This window comes from Otolemur garnettii, unplaced genomic scaffold, assembly GCF_000181295.1.
Source record: "Otolemur garnettii isolate 467f Iridium unplaced genomic scaffold, OtoGar3 scaffold00091, whole genome shotgun sequence".
Classification (NCBI taxonomy): domain Eukaryota; kingdom Metazoa; phylum Chordata; class Mammalia; order Primates; family Galagidae; genus Otolemur; species Otolemur garnettii.
Genome location: NW_003852486.1, coordinates 2213205 through 2230638, shown reverse-complemented (window position 1 = coordinate 2230638; position 17434 = coordinate 2213205). Strand labels below are relative to the sequence as shown.

The 17434-nt window shown below is 39.5% G+C and overlaps 1 protein-coding gene and 1 pseudogene across 1 annotated transcript; both read right to left on the bottom strand.

Annotated features, from left to right (window-relative positions):
- Window positions 1–339: 339 nt before the first annotated feature.
- On the bottom strand, window positions 340–2784 carry LOC100963320 (T-cell surface glycoprotein CD1b-like). The gene is made up of 5 exons (XM_012808548.1): window positions 2724–2784; window positions 2185–2451; window positions 1307–1585; window positions 825–1103; window positions 340–437 (listed from the first exon to the last, which is right to left on the bottom strand). The coding sequence occupies exons 1-5, from the start codon at window positions 2782–2784 to the stop codon at window positions 340–342; spliced, it is 984 nt and encodes a 327-aa protein (XP_012664002.1).
- A 6252-nt stretch (window positions 2785–9036) lies between these two features.
- LOC100964798 lies at window positions 9037–11393 on the bottom strand (annotated as a pseudogene).
- Window positions 11394–17434: the final 6041 nt, after the last annotated feature.

Sequence of the window (17434 nt, the reverse complement as noted above, 5' to 3'; positions counted from 1 at the left end):
ATGCTCTTGTCCAGAGGATGGAGGTGGGGAAAGTGAAATGCTGTTGTTGTATAGGAATAGAGGTTCAGTTCCGAAGGGATAGAAGAGCTCTGGAGATTGCTTGCAACGTGAAAAGCAATGTAAATGTTCTTAACATCACTCAAGTGTGCACTCAAAAAATGGTCAAGATGCTAAATTTTGTTCTGTGTATTTTTATAGGATTAGAAAGTATATATCTCCATATAAAGGACATGGGGGGAGGGAAATGGTCTGCTAGACAGATTGTGACTGGATATAGATAAAATGATGGAAAAGAATGGGAGCAAGGACAGAAAAGAAAGATTAATTAAAACTCAAAACTCACCGGCGCCTCATACGCCATAGTGCAAGACCCAGCAAAAGGATGAAGGAGGGCACTAATATTGCCACAAAGATCGAGGCAAAGGAGATGGGTTGTCCTGGAAATTGGCAAAGGAAAAAAGAACGTCATGTCTCATCTCATGTCCTGAGTTCCCTGACATCCTTTGGATGCCTGTGTGCCAGCACCACCATTCACTTGCTTCACATGTGTGGTCATCCTCACCTCCATAACTGTATTCCTGATTCCATCTATCCATCCTGTGATCCTTCTAGCCCCAACTTAAACAATCTGCAGGTCCTTCACACTTACCTCTTCCATATCTTGGCTCCTCTATTTTTATTCCTGTTGGAACTTGTGTCCCAGAAATGAATCAGTCTCTCTTTCCCTCTCACTTCATCTATCAAGCCCCTCCTTCCCTAGGGCCTCCCTCTGTGCCCGAGGACCTCCTCCTCCCATGTCCAGCCTGGGTGGTGTTCTTTCTTACTCCAGTGGAGGACGATGTCCTGGCCCTCTAGACTGCTGTGCTTCACCCGGCAGGACAGACCAGCAGCCTCCCCAGCGGCCACATCCAGGGTTGCTCGGAGATACCATGTCCAGTCAGCATTGGGCTGGAGGTCGCTGTGCTGAGTGCCCGGCTGCTCCTGCTCACCCCGCATCCACATCACCCACACTGGCTTTGGGTAGAATCCTGAGACGTGGCAGACCAGCAGCAGACGGCCAGGCCCGGGACTGGGGCCACTGGACAGCCAGGCCTCGGGCTTCACTGGTAGAAAAGGGCAGTGATGGTGTCTTATCATGATGCAAATTGAGATGATAGGGACTCAGAAACCTCTAAGGTTTGACAGTGACCCCTTCCATGATTTTTGGTACCAAACAGTTCTTTGGTTAACTACTATCCTTCTTGGGTACCTCCTAGTCTGGAGCTCAGAGCAGGTGGTAGGAAGTGAAGAAGAGAGCAGGACTCACCTTGCCTTTGCAGCTCTGCCTTCCCTGCATCCAGGACGCTCAAGAGAAATCGGGGGCAGGTTTCGAACAGGAGCTTTTTCCCAGTAACAATGAGACCACGAAATTTCATGATTAGTATGCAAGCCTGCTGGGCCCTGGTGCCCCCCTCTGGGGAAGGCACACATGTATCATTGACGAAACTCAGGAAATCTAGTCCTCCTAAAGCTCCCCTCAAGAAGCTTACTATGGAACCTCCAGAACGTAGCTCACAACCTGCTATGCCCTGAATCTCAAAGGGGTCTAGGAAGAAAGATGACAGAGAACAATTAATTAAACACAAATTAAAAAAAAAAAAAACATGAGAAAAGGAATGAGGGTGTTAGATTTTTGTTGGTATGAAGTCATTGGATGTGAAATGATGACTCAACCCCAATTTAGCATTTAGGGCTTTCCAGAAAGAAGATCACTGTGTAGGTGTGGGGTGTATAGCAGAAGTGGGGGTGGGGAGGCAGAGCATGATGCAGCCCCGAGCACAGACAGCACTTCAGCCTGAGACACAGGACCACAGGAAGAGCAGCGCAGGGAGGAGACGACTGAGGAGATGGATCAGAGGAGGGAGCCACAGTGCAGATCTCTTGGGACAGGGAGAGAATAAAGGCTCTTGAGGAGCCAAGTCCACATAGGACAAAGCAGGATTTGGTTATAAGGAGCCTGGATCTCTCAGAGAAGAGTCAGAGGTGGCCAGAATCTGCAATAAGGTGTGAGGTGTAGAGTAAACGTGAGAGACTGCTTTAGGAGAGTGTGTGCATACAGTTGGGTAGAGCAGAAAGCAGGGAGGAGGATCCGTGGCCTCAGTAATTTGCAAAAATAGTCTTTTCAGTTCAGAGCTATGTACTCACATTCCATCTGGGATGCACTGGCATGTGCCTGTATTTGTCCTATGAATCTAAATATGTAGTCTCCAAATAGTATATTCAGTTCAGCAACCTCCTCATCACTGAGGTTGCCCTTGGACCAGGGCTTCAGGAATATGGCAGTGCCTGAGTCACTGTCCCAGCTGTGAATCTGCAAATCATCCAACCAGCCTGAACCTTGATTTTTTGCCCAGGTGCTGTTGACAAAGGATGTGATCTGGATAATATGGTAAGAAGTGGTTCCCTGGAAGGCTGTGAAAAGAAAGGGATAAGCAGGAAGGAGTGAGAAGGTACAGAAATGGAAAAAATCCAGACAACAGGAACCTGGATGCTGATGAAAACATAAAGGGTGACACATATGACTGCCCAGAGCTTCAGGCTCCATCCCCAGCACCTGGAATGGGAGCAGAGGGCTGGAGACTGCAGGGCTCAGGAATTTTGGGTCCAGGTGCCTCTGGGTAGTGCAATCTACTTTTACCCAATACCCTTGCAACAGTGCAGGGAGCTGCCAGAATGACTCTTACCATCCTCGCTGTCAGCACCTGGGAGGAGAACAGCGAACAATTCAAATGGCAGAAGCAGCATTTCTCCAGGAGATGGAACTTCTGACTTGTAGAGCTGTTGTTTGATCTCTGATTTCAGCAAACCTTCTTCTCAGTACCTGTAAGGACTTCCTCTTTCTTCCAACTGACAATTACCTCTCGCATGCAAATTGTGCTTCAGAGGAAAAGGATATGCCTCCCACATCCTTTAACCTTGTAGCCTACCTCTTGCCCTCCACCCCTGCCCCAGCCTTGCCCTGACTTGTAGACTTTCTATTTCCTCCCTGACTTTCTGCTGCTCCTCAGCTTCCTTCACACCACCTTGAAAAGCCCCCCTGTGCTTCTTAAGGGTCATTTCACCTTCCTCGCCTTTTCCCCACATGTGTAGCATAAGAGAGTGATATTTAAAAATTGTTTATCTTCCAGTCTGCTCTAACCTAGGTGGAGGCTTTGGCTTATCCACCCGACTCAGCCTTCCTCCCTGTCTACTGCCTTCTCTTCTCAGACCCTCTCTCACTGCTTCCTAATGTTCTCAAGGTCTTCTCTTTCTTATCTTACCCCTCCTTGTCTGGTGTCTCTTACCCTCTGTTCTAATCTGGCTGTGTGTGTGTGTTTGTGTAGATTTTCACTTACATGAAGGCAGAGCTTTTAAATTCTAAGTGTGCTGTAGAAATACCAACCTAAATCCTAGAATCTAATGTCATAGACCTGCTACTCATAATCCAGGCAATATTATCTTACATCTTAGCTAATGTTGAGGCAAACATGGCACTTGCTCCCCTTCTCTTCAGTAGCCCCTGAACTGAAGACAAAACAAGTTTTTCAAACAAGTGTTCAGGAGATAAGCAAAACTCCTGGGGCTGTGCTCTGTACACCTCCCACCTAAGTCAAAGGTGCCGGTTTCAGTGAGATTCTTGAAGCAGTAGAGCCATATTCTTCTTTTTTACTATCTCATGACTTCTGTCTACATTTATGCCTTCATATCCGCACATAAGGTGTTAGTTAATAAGGGGACCAAGGAGGCTGCCAATTTCTATACCAGTTACACAGAGTGTTCATTATAAGGGGTCATCATCTCTTGTCATCTTTTTGTTTGAATTTTGCAAGTTTTGACAATATTTTTAGAATCCACTGATTGAAAATTTGTATTTTAACCATATGTTGGTTTAAATGTGATATATTATTGCAAGCTTAAGATGAAGTTTACTGAGGAAGAGAAAGACAGTTTCATGGAGCAAAAACAAGGCACAAATATATTTGCTACAGAGCATGTATGGGCTCCTATCATAATGCAAAGTCCTAAGGATGATTTTTTAATTGTCTCTAATTTGGAAAATATCATAAATTTGTATAAATCTACATATCATGCATAAATATGATGATAAATGATTCCAAGTGGAAAGGGGTGTCACTACCTCCTTCTATTAAATAGGGGAAAATAAAAATAAAAATAAGAAATTGGCAATTGCTATTCTCAGAAATGACTGGTTCATAGTATTAATAAGAGTAGCCTCCAAAGTTACAATTGATGTGAACCAAATATCAACTGTTCCTCACTTTCAAAATTAATCCAATGAGTTGGCAGGGCACAAAAGACTATCACAATATATTATTCCAACACTCACCAAATTGTCAGAGAAGGTAACCCCAAAGTATGACAACCGTAATTTAGACAAAATTATTTCACCAGAAGAGAGTATTCAGTGTTGCCAAGACCATGTTAGAATCTGAGTTGGACCCGAGGGAAGGAAGATAGGGGGAGAGATCTTGGTTTTAGCTTTAACTGGAGGTCAGTAAGTCTGTGTCACATATGTTAAGAATGTCAACACAGATGACAAACAGAAAGAGAGTCTCTCCAGAAGACAAAGATATTTATTTGGGAAGAGTGCATCTCAATGGACATCTGGGTGCTGTAGTAAACCATATGTGCATATGACAAGCGGTATAGGAAGACAAACTTTTAAAGAAAACCTGAGAATTACAAAATTGTTCTGAAATAATTTTCCATGATTAGACAGATTAATAACAAGGGTGATGCCTGTCAGAGGTGGGACAGGCAGCTTCTGCACAGATGTCTTTGCAGAAGTATTTTTGTGTAAGTTCATGATGCCCTTTGTGCAAAGCCTCGAGTATTTCAGAGACTTTGTTGATAGTTTTTGTGAGTAGGCAACAAGCAGGAGAGCCCTCTCTGTGACCTTCCCCAGAGCTATTTGCTATTATTATTTTTTTACACTGTGACTCCATTTTGAGTCTGGTGGCTTTTACAAGAAGATGACTGTAAGTTCAAACTCAATAAAGAAAATTTCCCACCAAAAGGAGGATGTTCGAGGGGCGGACATAGATGGCAGACTAGAGACAGCTTCTTTGCAACTAGTTGTGGTGAGATTGGGCAGAGAAGATTCCAGGCATTTCTGGCTTGTGTGCTCTGCCCAGAAATATCTCTTCAGGGGCACAGGGAAACAGTGGGAGACTTCAGGACCCCAGCAGGAGAACGAAAGAAGTGGAGAAGCGGCAGGTGTTTGCATTTGGGCAGAGGCTGGCTACCCATGGCAGCTGCGGTGGTGGAGAGTTTGCAGGCAGGGAAGGCCTTTTCTGTGTGTTTTTTTTTTTTTGGACTAGGGCATTTGGTTGAGTTATCTTGCTTGGGCTAGCAAGCAAGTGACTTTGAAGAGCACCTAGAGGTCAGGACTGAGCCACGGGATGGAGCAGAGCTTTCGTTGTTCCGCCACAGGCGGGGCAGGGCACAGCCATCATGGGAGAGCTGTGTGGCAGGCTTTGCCCTCAGGCTTCTAGAAAGAGGATGGTTTTGTTGTGCCTCCTAAGTGGGCAGCCACTTCTGGAGAGATCCAAGCAACACATGGTTTCCTGGGAAAACCACTGTGTAGCCAAGGGACACAGTTCGAAAGGTCAAGGTGTGTCTATTAAGCGGGCTGAGGAGAGCTTTAGGCTCCCAACCCTGTGGAGTTTGAGGGCAAAGAAGTTAGCAGAGGCTTCCCATCTCCATCTTACACAGCTGTCTCAGCGTTGTGATTAGCATCACATACCCCAGAAGATCACCTGTTGGCCGGGCAATGTTCAGCAAATACACATACATGTAGTTTTTTTCCTTTAAAAATTTTTTTTCACGTTTTTCCCCTCCAGATTTTTTGCTAAAAATATTTGCTTTATATATTTGGGTGCTCTGGTGATAGGTATATATGTATATATGTTGATAATTATTGTATCTTCTCGCTAAATTGACCTGTTTATATAAAAACCTTGTTTGTCTTCCTATGTTTGTTGACTTAAAGTCTATCTTTTTTGTTAGAAGTCTAGCTACTCTCTCATGCTTTTAACTTCCATTTGAGTGAAATATTTTTTTATAATCCTTCATTGTTAGTCTTCACAGTTATAGTAAATTTCTAGTAGGGAACTTGAATTTATGTTTATCATTCATTCAGCCAGTCTATGCATATGTTTTTTAATTTAGAATGCGTTTAATTCACAGACTACATTTTTATATTTTGCATTCCTAATTTTGAATTAATCAATTATTTAATTTATTATACTTATTTCAAAATATTACTGGGTTACAAATATTTTGGTTACCTGTATTGCTTTTGTATAGTTTGAGTCAAAATTGTCTGTGTGTCTTTTACCCATGTAGTGATGATTATACCTGTTAGGTGTGAATTTACCCAACTCTTCCCGCCCCCCTCCCATTTGCTTTCTTTCCATTGAGTTTGACTACCAAATGTGCACACATGTGTTTATCCATTGATTCCAATTTAATAGTGAGTACCTGAGGTGTTTGCCTTTTCCATTCTTGCATAAGATTGGTCTTCCTTTCCATCCTGGTTGTCAGGAAAGGTATTAGTTCACCAATTTTTAATGGCTGTTTAGTACTCCATAGAATTCATATACTTGTTTTATTAATCCACTCAAGTCTTGATGAGTACTTGGGTTGGATACACATATTTGCAGTCTGAATTGTGCTGCAATAAATATTTGAGTACACATGACTTTTTGATGAAATGACCTTTTTATTTGGGTAAATAACCAATAGCTGTATAGTTGAATCAGAAGGTAGGTCTACCTTTTGTTCTTTATCTCCATGTGACTTTCTATAGAGGTGACACTTGTTTGTAGTCCCAGCAATAGTGGGAGTGTTCCTTTCTCTCTGCATCCACCACAGTGTCTGCTGTTTGGGGATTTTTTTTGATAACAGCTGTTGTCACTAGAGTTAAGTGATGCCTCATTATGGTTTTTATTTGCATTCCCCTGATTAGAGATGTGGAGCATTTTCCCACATGTTTATTTGTCATCAATGTGTCTTCTTTTGAAAAGCTTCTGTTCATGGTTTTTGCTCACCTTTTAATAGTTTTTTTTTTTTTTTACTTTTTTGATTTTCTTGAGTTCTTTGTAGATTCTCTTTATCAGCCCTTTATCCAATGTATGGTATGCATGTATTTTCTTTCATTTTGTACATTGTTTGCACTATTTATTGTTTCTTTGGCTGTGCAGAAGCTTTTCAATTTGATCAGGTCCCATATGTTAATTTTTGCTCCTGCTATGATTCCTTTGGGGATCTTCTTCATCAATTCTTTGCCTAGGCAATTCTTTGTTTATAAATAGAGTTTTTCCAATATTTTCTTCTAGAGTGCTTTATATAAAAATTTATTTATTTACTTTATTAATTTATAATTAAAATCATAACTGTATATATTTATTGGGTACAGTGTGATGATTTGATATACAATTTTTTTTGAACTTATAAATGTTAGGCTGATTTATAAGAGCTGCTCTGGGAAGTTATACAGTTTGTTTACAATGAGGAGTTATCTAACTCTGAACATAGTGTACATGGCAGACAGAAGTCATCATAGCAAGAGAACCACAGCTATTCTGCTGCAGCCAATACAAAAACCACCACAGAGCAGGAGGGGAAATGTCGGGATGAAGAGTTTTTTTTTCTTTTTAATTAGAAAAGAAAAAATAACTCCTCTGCAATCTTAACAAAGGGAAAGAGTATTTTGCACTGGGAGAAGAAAATGGCACAAAATAACAAGTGTTTTTGCCACCAGCCCTGTCTCTGTCTATTCCAAGAGCAGAGGTAAAAGGGCACAGTTGAAGCAAATAAGCAATTATGTAAAATTACTTAGAAACCCCACAAATATGATTAAAATTTAAACTTCTATTTTGCTCTTAATTTTTTTTAAATCTCAAAAGGCCTGCTTTAGTGACATGCTATTCCCACCAGACAATAACCCCAATACATCTATATTCCCTCTGTCGGTAACATGCTCAAGTTGACCAGCCAACTCATTTCTAAACCTGTGTGTGGAGAAGTACATGTATCTTGTAAAACAGAACCATAGCGATCAAGTGACTGCTAGTTAGTGTGCATCCACCTGTCAATTTACCAGCACCCACTTCCTCCAGAAGGTGGGCAGGGCAGAGACCCTGAAGTGTTAACAAGGAATTAACCCCCAATCACCAACTTTTGAAGCACCACTTCTCCCACCTCCTCTTTGAAAAGATACTTCTCACTAAACTTACTTTACTTTGTGGTTTTCATCTTTAGGAGCACATACAGTCCACACACCCATACTTATAATTTTTTTTGTTTTTATATTTAAATATAAAAATACTGCTCTTCTTTTGTTATAAAGGAGCACCAAGCCATAAGAACCTTTTCTTCTTTTAAGGTAGGGATATCCATCTGTTTACTCTGAACTCTTTGTTGAGGTGAGGGCATTTAGCCTCAAGCAAGGGAAGTGTGGCTTGAGACCAAGGGCATTTCCCTTCCTCATCTCCAACTTCTATTTTCTCTCTCAATTCCCATTTATAGCAGCATGTTGGTTATAATTTCTTTAACTTTTCCACCAAGGGAAATGCTAAACTAGAGTAAGCCAGGCCTTTCAATTCCAGCTACCCTGAAGTATAAGTCTCCCTCTCCAGCAGACATGCTCCACCTGGATAGCTATGCCTGCTGGAGAAACACACTCCATTAAATGGAAGTAGCGGTTACTTCCTTCCGTCCCCACTAACACATTAGAAAGCTTCAGTGAAATTAAAAAAAAAAAAAAAAAAGAAAGCTTCAGTGATAGGGAAAAAAAGGAGAGTGAATGAAAAGAGATTAAGAACTTGACCCCTCTATTTGGCCAAAGAAAGCAAGATTAACTGGGCATGAGGAATAAAAGAGTACCATGAGATTCTACCCTTTTGAGTTACAGTTGGGACAACTGGGAGAGGGGGAAGATTTAGAGTGGGATGGAGAACCAGAAGGGGCTCAACAGCTGAAAGTCTAGTCCACTTAGTTTTTGTACTGTAAGGGCCCATTGCCAGTTTCATTGAGAAGACATGTATGAATGAGGGCTTCTGTCACCAAGAAGAGGTCACAGTTGGTAAAGGGACAATGATCTTCAAACTAGCTATTCTTTTCCTAGCTGACAGTCTAGGAAATAAGGATGCTTGTACTATGGTTTGCTACACCAGGAGAAAAGTCATTGGTGTTGGAGGTTTCATGGAATCCAGTTAGGCACCTGGCATTGTCCAGGCCTCCTTTGGGATCATAGGCACAAATGTGGTACTGGTCTGTTTGCTTAGTTTCTCGATGGCATCCTCAGTGTACTTTAGACCATTCTCCTTCTGCATGGCCTTGGTACTGAAGTTGGTATGAGAGCCTGCACCATTTCAGTTCCCAGAAATGGGCTTAGGATAAAAGGTTTCTATTACTCCAAAGTCTTCACATACATCATGCAAGATCAAACAAGCCACCCAGAGATGATCTCCCATGCTGATTCCTTTACAGGATCCAATTTGGAATTTCCACTGGGCAGGCATGACTTTGGCATTAGTCCCAGCAATCTTGACTGCAGCATATAAGCAGACTCTGTAATAATCTTCCACAACAGCCCTGCCATAGGCTCTGTCTGCTCTCATGCCACAGTAATAAGGACCTTGAGGCTCAGGGAAGCTGGTGGAGCGCAATCAAAGGGGTGCCCATCTGGACCCATCAGAGTATATTTCTGCTCCATTCCAAACCATGGGTGCTGAATGCTCACCATATCCATTATCAACTCACAGGTCTGCCTCAAACTGCTGGGGTTCCACCCCAGAGACAGGGTCCTTTAAGACCTGTGGAGCTGGTGGCAGTCAACTAAAGAAAAGTGAAGCTAGAAATGATGAGAGACAAAAAGATAAGACATATAGAATAGAATTTTCAAAGATGGGAGCATAGGGGACCACAGCTAGCTTGTGGGGCTCACAGTGGTTCCACTTAGCTTTTATTGAAGGCTATTTACTCATTTAGCTCAGAAGGTAAGCTGAGGAAGGGAACAAAGATGCCAGCAGTTTCTAGGAGCAAGCATGTCAGCTCCTATTGTTTCTGTAATCATTAACTTTAAGTGTCTGAGCAGCTTTGAGAAATCTGAACCCTGAGCCTTGTGAGAGGGCAGCCTCTTGTCTGTGGTCATACACACACAGATTCCCAGGGTGGTGTTAATTTCTGCTAGTTCACTGTGGAGTAAAATGTCACTGGCATCAATCTCCTCTGAAGGATCAGTGGGAAAGAAAAATTATCCTTTCTTCTCCAACTCAGAGGGTCTGCCTCTATGACAAGGGATATAAGCTCTTTTACCCATATTTCAGAGCTTGAGCTGTTCCCGTGATCTCTGCCTGAGCCATATACAAATCTCAACAATGGGTATTTGCTTTGGCTGTTGACTGGGCAGGATACAGCCTAGTTCATGTTTCCTGCTAGGCCTTGTACACAGTTCCCTCTGTGGCCATTATTCCTTCAGAGTGTTTGGAGACCCAGAATGGATATTTGCAAGCTGTATCCCCTATAGGCCAGGCTTCTAGGAAACTGCTCAGATAAGAAATTTAGTGGCTGGTTTAAAGGTAAATTAATCTAACAAGGACTAGTTAAACTAATTTCTACTTTTCTTTATTTCACCTTGCTCAGCTTATTTCTTTACTTTTTCCTTTTTCTTAGTGTGTTTTCCCTTGCCACGTATGGGGTCTTTGGTCCCCATTCTGCCTGCATCAAATTGGTGGTCTCTGCAGGCTTTCAATTGAACTTGGAAACTTTGTAGAACACTAGCTTGTTGGGGTCCTTGTGGAAGTGGTCCCCAAACCTGGCACCAAACACAAGACACATGTCACTATTGGAGCCTTCAGACGGTAAGAAGGCCACCAAAATCCCACTCAGGTAATTCTTCTACATACTTGGGCATGCAGTCCATGGTGTAGATCTTGTAGTGTAGTCCTCCAGTACCATCAATTCAGACATACATGACTTGAACTTTCTGAGCCTGATGCAGGGACATATATACCTATTTGATGCCTTTGTTTAAATGGAACTTGTAGAGGTGGCCAGGTAGAACATGTTCTGAGGAGTGAGTGGGAAGGCAGGCAGGCAGGCAGGCATTTAGAGCAAGGTAAAGAGAGGAGAGGAGTCCAATGTGCTCAAACGCCCTGCTCTTCTCCCATCTTTGGCTCTCTTGGTACACAATTTTGAATGCTTAACTCAAACTGAGTAACAGCCATCAACATTCACTTATTTTTTTATGGATAGACATCTGAAATTTACTCTTAGTTATTTAAATATACCCTTACATTGTGCACATTAGGGGAAATACCACCAAATGTCCTCCCTTCTCCCACCATTCTCCCTCTCCCCTTCCCTTTCCCTGTCCCTGGTCACCCGTGCCCCTTGTTAGACTATAATTGTGTTTTATCATTTGTATGAGTGTATAAGTATTTATATATAAGTTTCATATTATTATTGAGTATATTGGATACTTTCGCCTCATTCTTGAGATACTTTTAAGAAGAATGTGTTTGAACTCCATCCAGGTAAACTTGAAAGATGTAAAAATCGCTGTCTTTTTTATGGCTGCATAGTATTCCATGGTATTCTATAAATATTCCATTACTTGTTAATTCATTCATGGGCTGATGAACATTTGGCTTCCATGACTTGGCAATTGTGAATTGGGCTGCAATAAACATTCTGATGCAAATGTCTTTGTGGTAAAATTATTTTTGTTCTTCTGGGTAGACACCTAGTAATGGAATTGTGGAATCAAATGGAATGCTGAATTTACTTCCTTGAGGGTCCTCCACACTTCTTTCCATAAAAGTTGTATTAGTTTGCAATCCCACTAGCAGTGTAGAAGTGTTGATTTTATTTCCTCAGACACTGCTATATTCCTTCTGCTATTTCTTTTCTCAGGGTTTTTTAGTTCTTTTTATAGAGAACTTCACATCAGCCACAGTCACAAGCCACAGCTCATTGGTAAATGGCTGGTTAGCTCCAGTTCCTGGGGCCCCCAATCCAGTCTCACTCCACCAGTTTTAATTGCCAAATAATGGAAAATACTCATAGGGAGTAACCAGCAGAAGAACTCTGGCAGCATGAAAAATCAGAGTAGATTAACTCCCCCAAGGGATTATAAAGGAGACACAACAGAAAATACCATCCATAGAGAAATGGCTCCAATGTCAGAAATAGAATTGAGAATATAGAAAGCAAGTAAGATGAAGAGAATGGAGGAAAAGATAGAAATAGAAATCCAAAAAGAAGTTCAAAAGTTGTCTCAAGAAATTAATGAGAGGGCAGTGCCTGTGACTCAAAGGAGTAGGGCACCGGCCTCATATGCCAGAGGTGGTGGGTTCAAACCCAGCCCCAGCCAAAACTGCAAAAAAAAAAAAAAAATAAAAATAAAAAAATAAATAAAAAAAAGAAATTAATGAAATCAAAGATAAAGTCACCAAGTATAAGGACATAATGAGAAGGGGTATAGCAGAGCTTAAGGAAGTGAAAAGGGTATTGAGTAGCTTCTCATTACAGTAGACAACCTCAGTAATAGAGCTGAGCAGAAGAAAGAATCTCTGAAATTAAATACAAGTCTTTCCAATGATCCCAAGCATTCAAAGAGGCAGAAAAAAGGACAAATAGAACAAAATGTTCCCTGAGACAGTTGTGGGAAATGCCAAAAGATCAAACATCTAAATTGTAGGGTCCTGAAGGAGAAGAGGGTGGTTCTAAAGGCACAGATGTTCTACTCCAAGATATTATGGAGAATTTCCTAGGCATTGCAAGAGATACAGAAATTCAGATAGTAGATAGTTTCTGAACCCCAGAACTACTCAAGGCAAATAAAGCATCTCCTAGACACATTGTATTAACTTTGCCAAAGTTAATATAAAGGAGAAAATCCAGCAACTAGTCAGGTATAATGAAAGTATTACCTACAAAGGGGAAATATCAGGATAGCCATAGATCTTTTAGCCAAAATATTTCAAGCCAGAAGTGGGTGGTCATAAATCTTCTAAAACAAAACAACTTTTAGCCTAGGATCCTGTATTCAGCTAAGTGGAATTTCATTTGTGATGGAGAAATCAAATACTTTATTGACATCCATATGTTAAGGAAATTTGCCATAATTAGACCAGCTCTCAAGGAAATACTCAAACTCCTTTTTCATAATAACCAGCATGATGGTCTACCACCAAAGTAAACTCACCCAGACTTTAAAGAAGAAAACCTAGCTTCCACAATGGTGAAAAGATTAAAAATATGCATTTCTCCTTTGAAAAATAAAATGGCTGTAACACTACCATACCTATCAATTCTCTCAATTAATGTGAATAGCTTAAATTCTCCTCTAAAGAGGCACAGTTTGGCTGACTAGATACAAAAACTCAGGCCAGGTATATGTTGCCTCCAAGAGACTTAGGTTATCTGAAAGGATAAAATAAGACTCAGGGTGAAGGGATGGAAAACAGTAATTCGTGCAAATAGAAATCAGAGAAAAGCAGGAGTTGCAATTTGATTTGGACATACAATTGGATTTAAACCAACTAAATAAGGAAAGACAATGAGGGACATTACATACTTATCAAAGGAAACACTCAATATGAAGAGATTTAATAATTAACATTTATGTCCCCTACCTAAATGTTCCTCAATTTATAAAACAAACTCTAACAGATCAGGAGAATGTGATATCTTCCTCCACTATGATAGTTAGAGATTTCAATACCCTTTTGGCAGTTCTGGACAGATCCTCAAAGAAGAAACTAAACAAAAAAATAATGGATTTAACCTTGACCATAGAACAAATAGACTTAACAGACATATACAGAATATTTCATCCTAATAAAACTGAATACACATTCTTTTCATCAGCCCACAGATAATCCTCCAAAACTGATCATATCTTAGGACACAAGTCTAACTGTAACAAATTTAAGGGAATAGGAACTATTCCTCATATCTTCTCATACAATGATTGAATGAAAGTTGAACTCAACAGCAACAGAAATCATACTCAAACAAAGTCATTGAAACTAAATAACCTTAGGCTGGCTGATAGCCGGGTCAAAGAAAAGATTAAGAAGAAAATCATCAGATTTTAGGAACACAATGTTAATGAAGATACAAACTATCAAAACCTGTGAGATACTGCAAAAGCAGTCCTAATAGGGAAATTTATAGCATTAGAAGCCTTCATCAAGAAAACAGAAAGAGAGCAAGTCACCAACCTAATAGGCCACTTTAACCAACTGGAAAAGGAAGATAAATCCAACCCCAAACTCAGAAGAAGAAAAGAAATAACCAAAATTAGAGCAGAATTAAATGAAATTGAAAACAAAAGGATCATCCAGAAGATCAACAAAAGGAAATTTGCTTCTTTGAAAAGTTTAATAAAATTCATAAACCTTTGGATAGACTAACCAGAAACAAAAGAGTAAAATCTCTAATAACATCAATCAGAAACATAAAGGGGAAATAACAACAGATACCACAGACATATAAAAAACCCTCAATGATTGCAAAAAACCTGTATTCTCATAGGTATGATAATGGAGAGGAAATAGACTACTATCTGAAAGCATGCCACCTTCCTAAACTCAAACATAAAGAATTAGAAATTTTGAATAGACCTATATCAAGCTCTGAAATGGTATCAATTACACAAAATCTCCTAAGAAAGAAAAGCCCAGGATCACACAGTTTCACATCAGAATTCTACCAAACCTCAAAACAGGAACTAGTACCTATATAATATACTCTTTTGCAAAACATAGAAAAGGAAGGAATCCTCCCCCACCACATTGTAAGAAGCAAATCACCTTGATCCCCAGACAGAGATAGGACCCAACAAAGAAAGAAGACTATATACCAATATCATTAAGGAATACTGATGCAAAAATATTCAATAAGATCTGAGTAAACAAATTTCACCGGCACATCAAAAAGCTTATAGGCCATCATCAAGTTGGTTTCATCCCTGGGTTACAAGGTTGGTTGAACATATGTAAATCTATAAATTTAATACACCATCACATAAATAAAATAAAAAACAAAGACCATATGATTCTAGCAATTGATGCAGATAAGGCTTTTGGTATTATTCAGCCAGCATTTTTTCATAATTAGAACACAGGAAAATAGGTTATATGGGACATTTCCTAAACTGATCGAGGCCATCTACAGCAAACCAACAGCTAATATCATATTGGATGAAGTAAAATTGAAAGAATTTCCACTCAGATCTGGAACTAGACAACAATACCTATTGTCACCACTGCTATTGAACATAGTACTGGAAGTCCTAGCCATCATAATGAGGTGAGAGATGGAGATCAGAGGTATTCAAATAGGACAGGGGATGTCAAACTCACTTTTTGTGAATGACATGACATTTCACACGGAAAACCACAAGGACTAAACTATAAACCTCTTAGAAGTGATGTAGAAGAAATATAGCAGTGTCTCGGGATACAAAATCAATACCTACAAACCAGTACCTTTATATATATCAACAATAGTAAAGTCAAGAATACAATCAAAGACTCTATTCTTTTTTTAATAGTGCCAAAGAAGATCAAATACCTGGGAATATATCTAACAAAAGATGTGAATGATCTCTATAAAGAGAATTATGAAGTCCTGAGAAAAGAAATAGCAGGAGATGTTAAAACATGAAAGAACATGCCATGCTTATGGTTGGGAAGAATCGACATTGTTAAAATGTCCATACTACCCAAAGAAATCTACAGGTTTAATACTTTGTAAAGTATCTCAAGAATGGGGGGAAAGTATTCAATATACTCAATAATAACATGAAACCAATATATAAAAACACACTAATACAAATAATAAGACACAATTATAGTCTTGCTAGAGGACAGGGAGAGAAGAGGGGGGAGGGGAGGATGGAGGGTGATTGGTTTGAGGAGGGAAGGTATTTTCTGAGATCTCACCTAATGTGCACAATGTAGGGTTACAATTCGAAACATCTAGGAGTACATTATAAATGTCTTACCACAAAAAAATAAGTGAAGTGATGGTTATGTGAATCAATTTGATTTAAGCATTCCATATTGTATATCAAATCATCACATTGTACTCCATAAATGTATACAGTTATGGTTTAATAACAATTAAGTTAAAAGCAAACAGACAAAAGAAATAAAACAACATTTTAAATTAGACATCTTACCACAAAAAAATAAATAAGTGAGGTGATGGTTGTGTTGATCAGTTTGATTTAAGCATTCCACATTGTATATCAAATCATCACATCATGCCCTATAAATGTATACAGTTATAATTTTAAATAAAAATGAAATTTAAAAAGGATGCTATTGATATGTGTACATTGATTTTGTAGCCTGATACTATGCTGAATTTATTCATGAATTTTTGGATTCTCCTAGTGAAATCTTCATGTTTTTCTAGGTATTAGATCATATAATCAGCAAATAATGATAATTTGATTTATTCTTCCCCAATTTGGATATCCTTGACTTTCTTCTCTTTTTCTGATTGCTCTTGCTAGGACTTCTAACACTATGATAAATGAAAGTCACATAGTTGGAAACCTTGTTTAGTTTGAAATCTGAGCAGGAAACCTTTTAGTCTTTCCCAATTCTGTATGAGGTTGGCAGTTAGGCTTTTGTATATGGCTTTTATAATTTTGAAATATGTTCTATCTATGCCTATTTTGTTAAGAGTTATTGTAACAAGGTGCTGAATTTTATCAGATGCTTTCCTTTGTCTATTGAGATGATCATATGGTCTTTGCATTGGCTTCTATTTATGTGGTGAGTCATATTTATAGATTTGCATGTGTTGAACCATCCTTTCATTACTGGAATGAAGCCTACCTACTATATCATGATGGATTACTTTTTGATATGCTGCTGAATTTGGATTTAAATGAGCGGGAGAAGTATGAGAAGTTGTATTGCAGAAACCAAAAGATGAAAAGCCAAAGCAAGGATAATTCTTTCAAGTAGAAACAAGACTTAGAAATAATGCCAATGAAGTTACTTAAAAAGTAGATTGTATACTTAGGAAAAAGGGAAGCCATTCAGTGATGTAGAAATGGTGAAAAAATGTATTGTCAAATTTGTAGGATGTTTAGATCCCAATAATATTCCAAAGAACATACAATTGCCTCTTTCAACCTGAAGTATAACTGATCAGCAGAATGGATTAGCCTTCAACTTAACTGAAGAACTTCACACAATTCAAAAGGAAAATGTATATGATTCAATTGCTTTGGAGAAATCATGATACTACTGTCTCAGTAAAGGTTTTCTTTTTCCTTCCTTCCTTTCATCCTTCCTTCCTTCCTTCCTTCCTTCCTCTCTTTCTTTCTTTCTTTCTTTCATTTTTTTTTTTTTTTTAG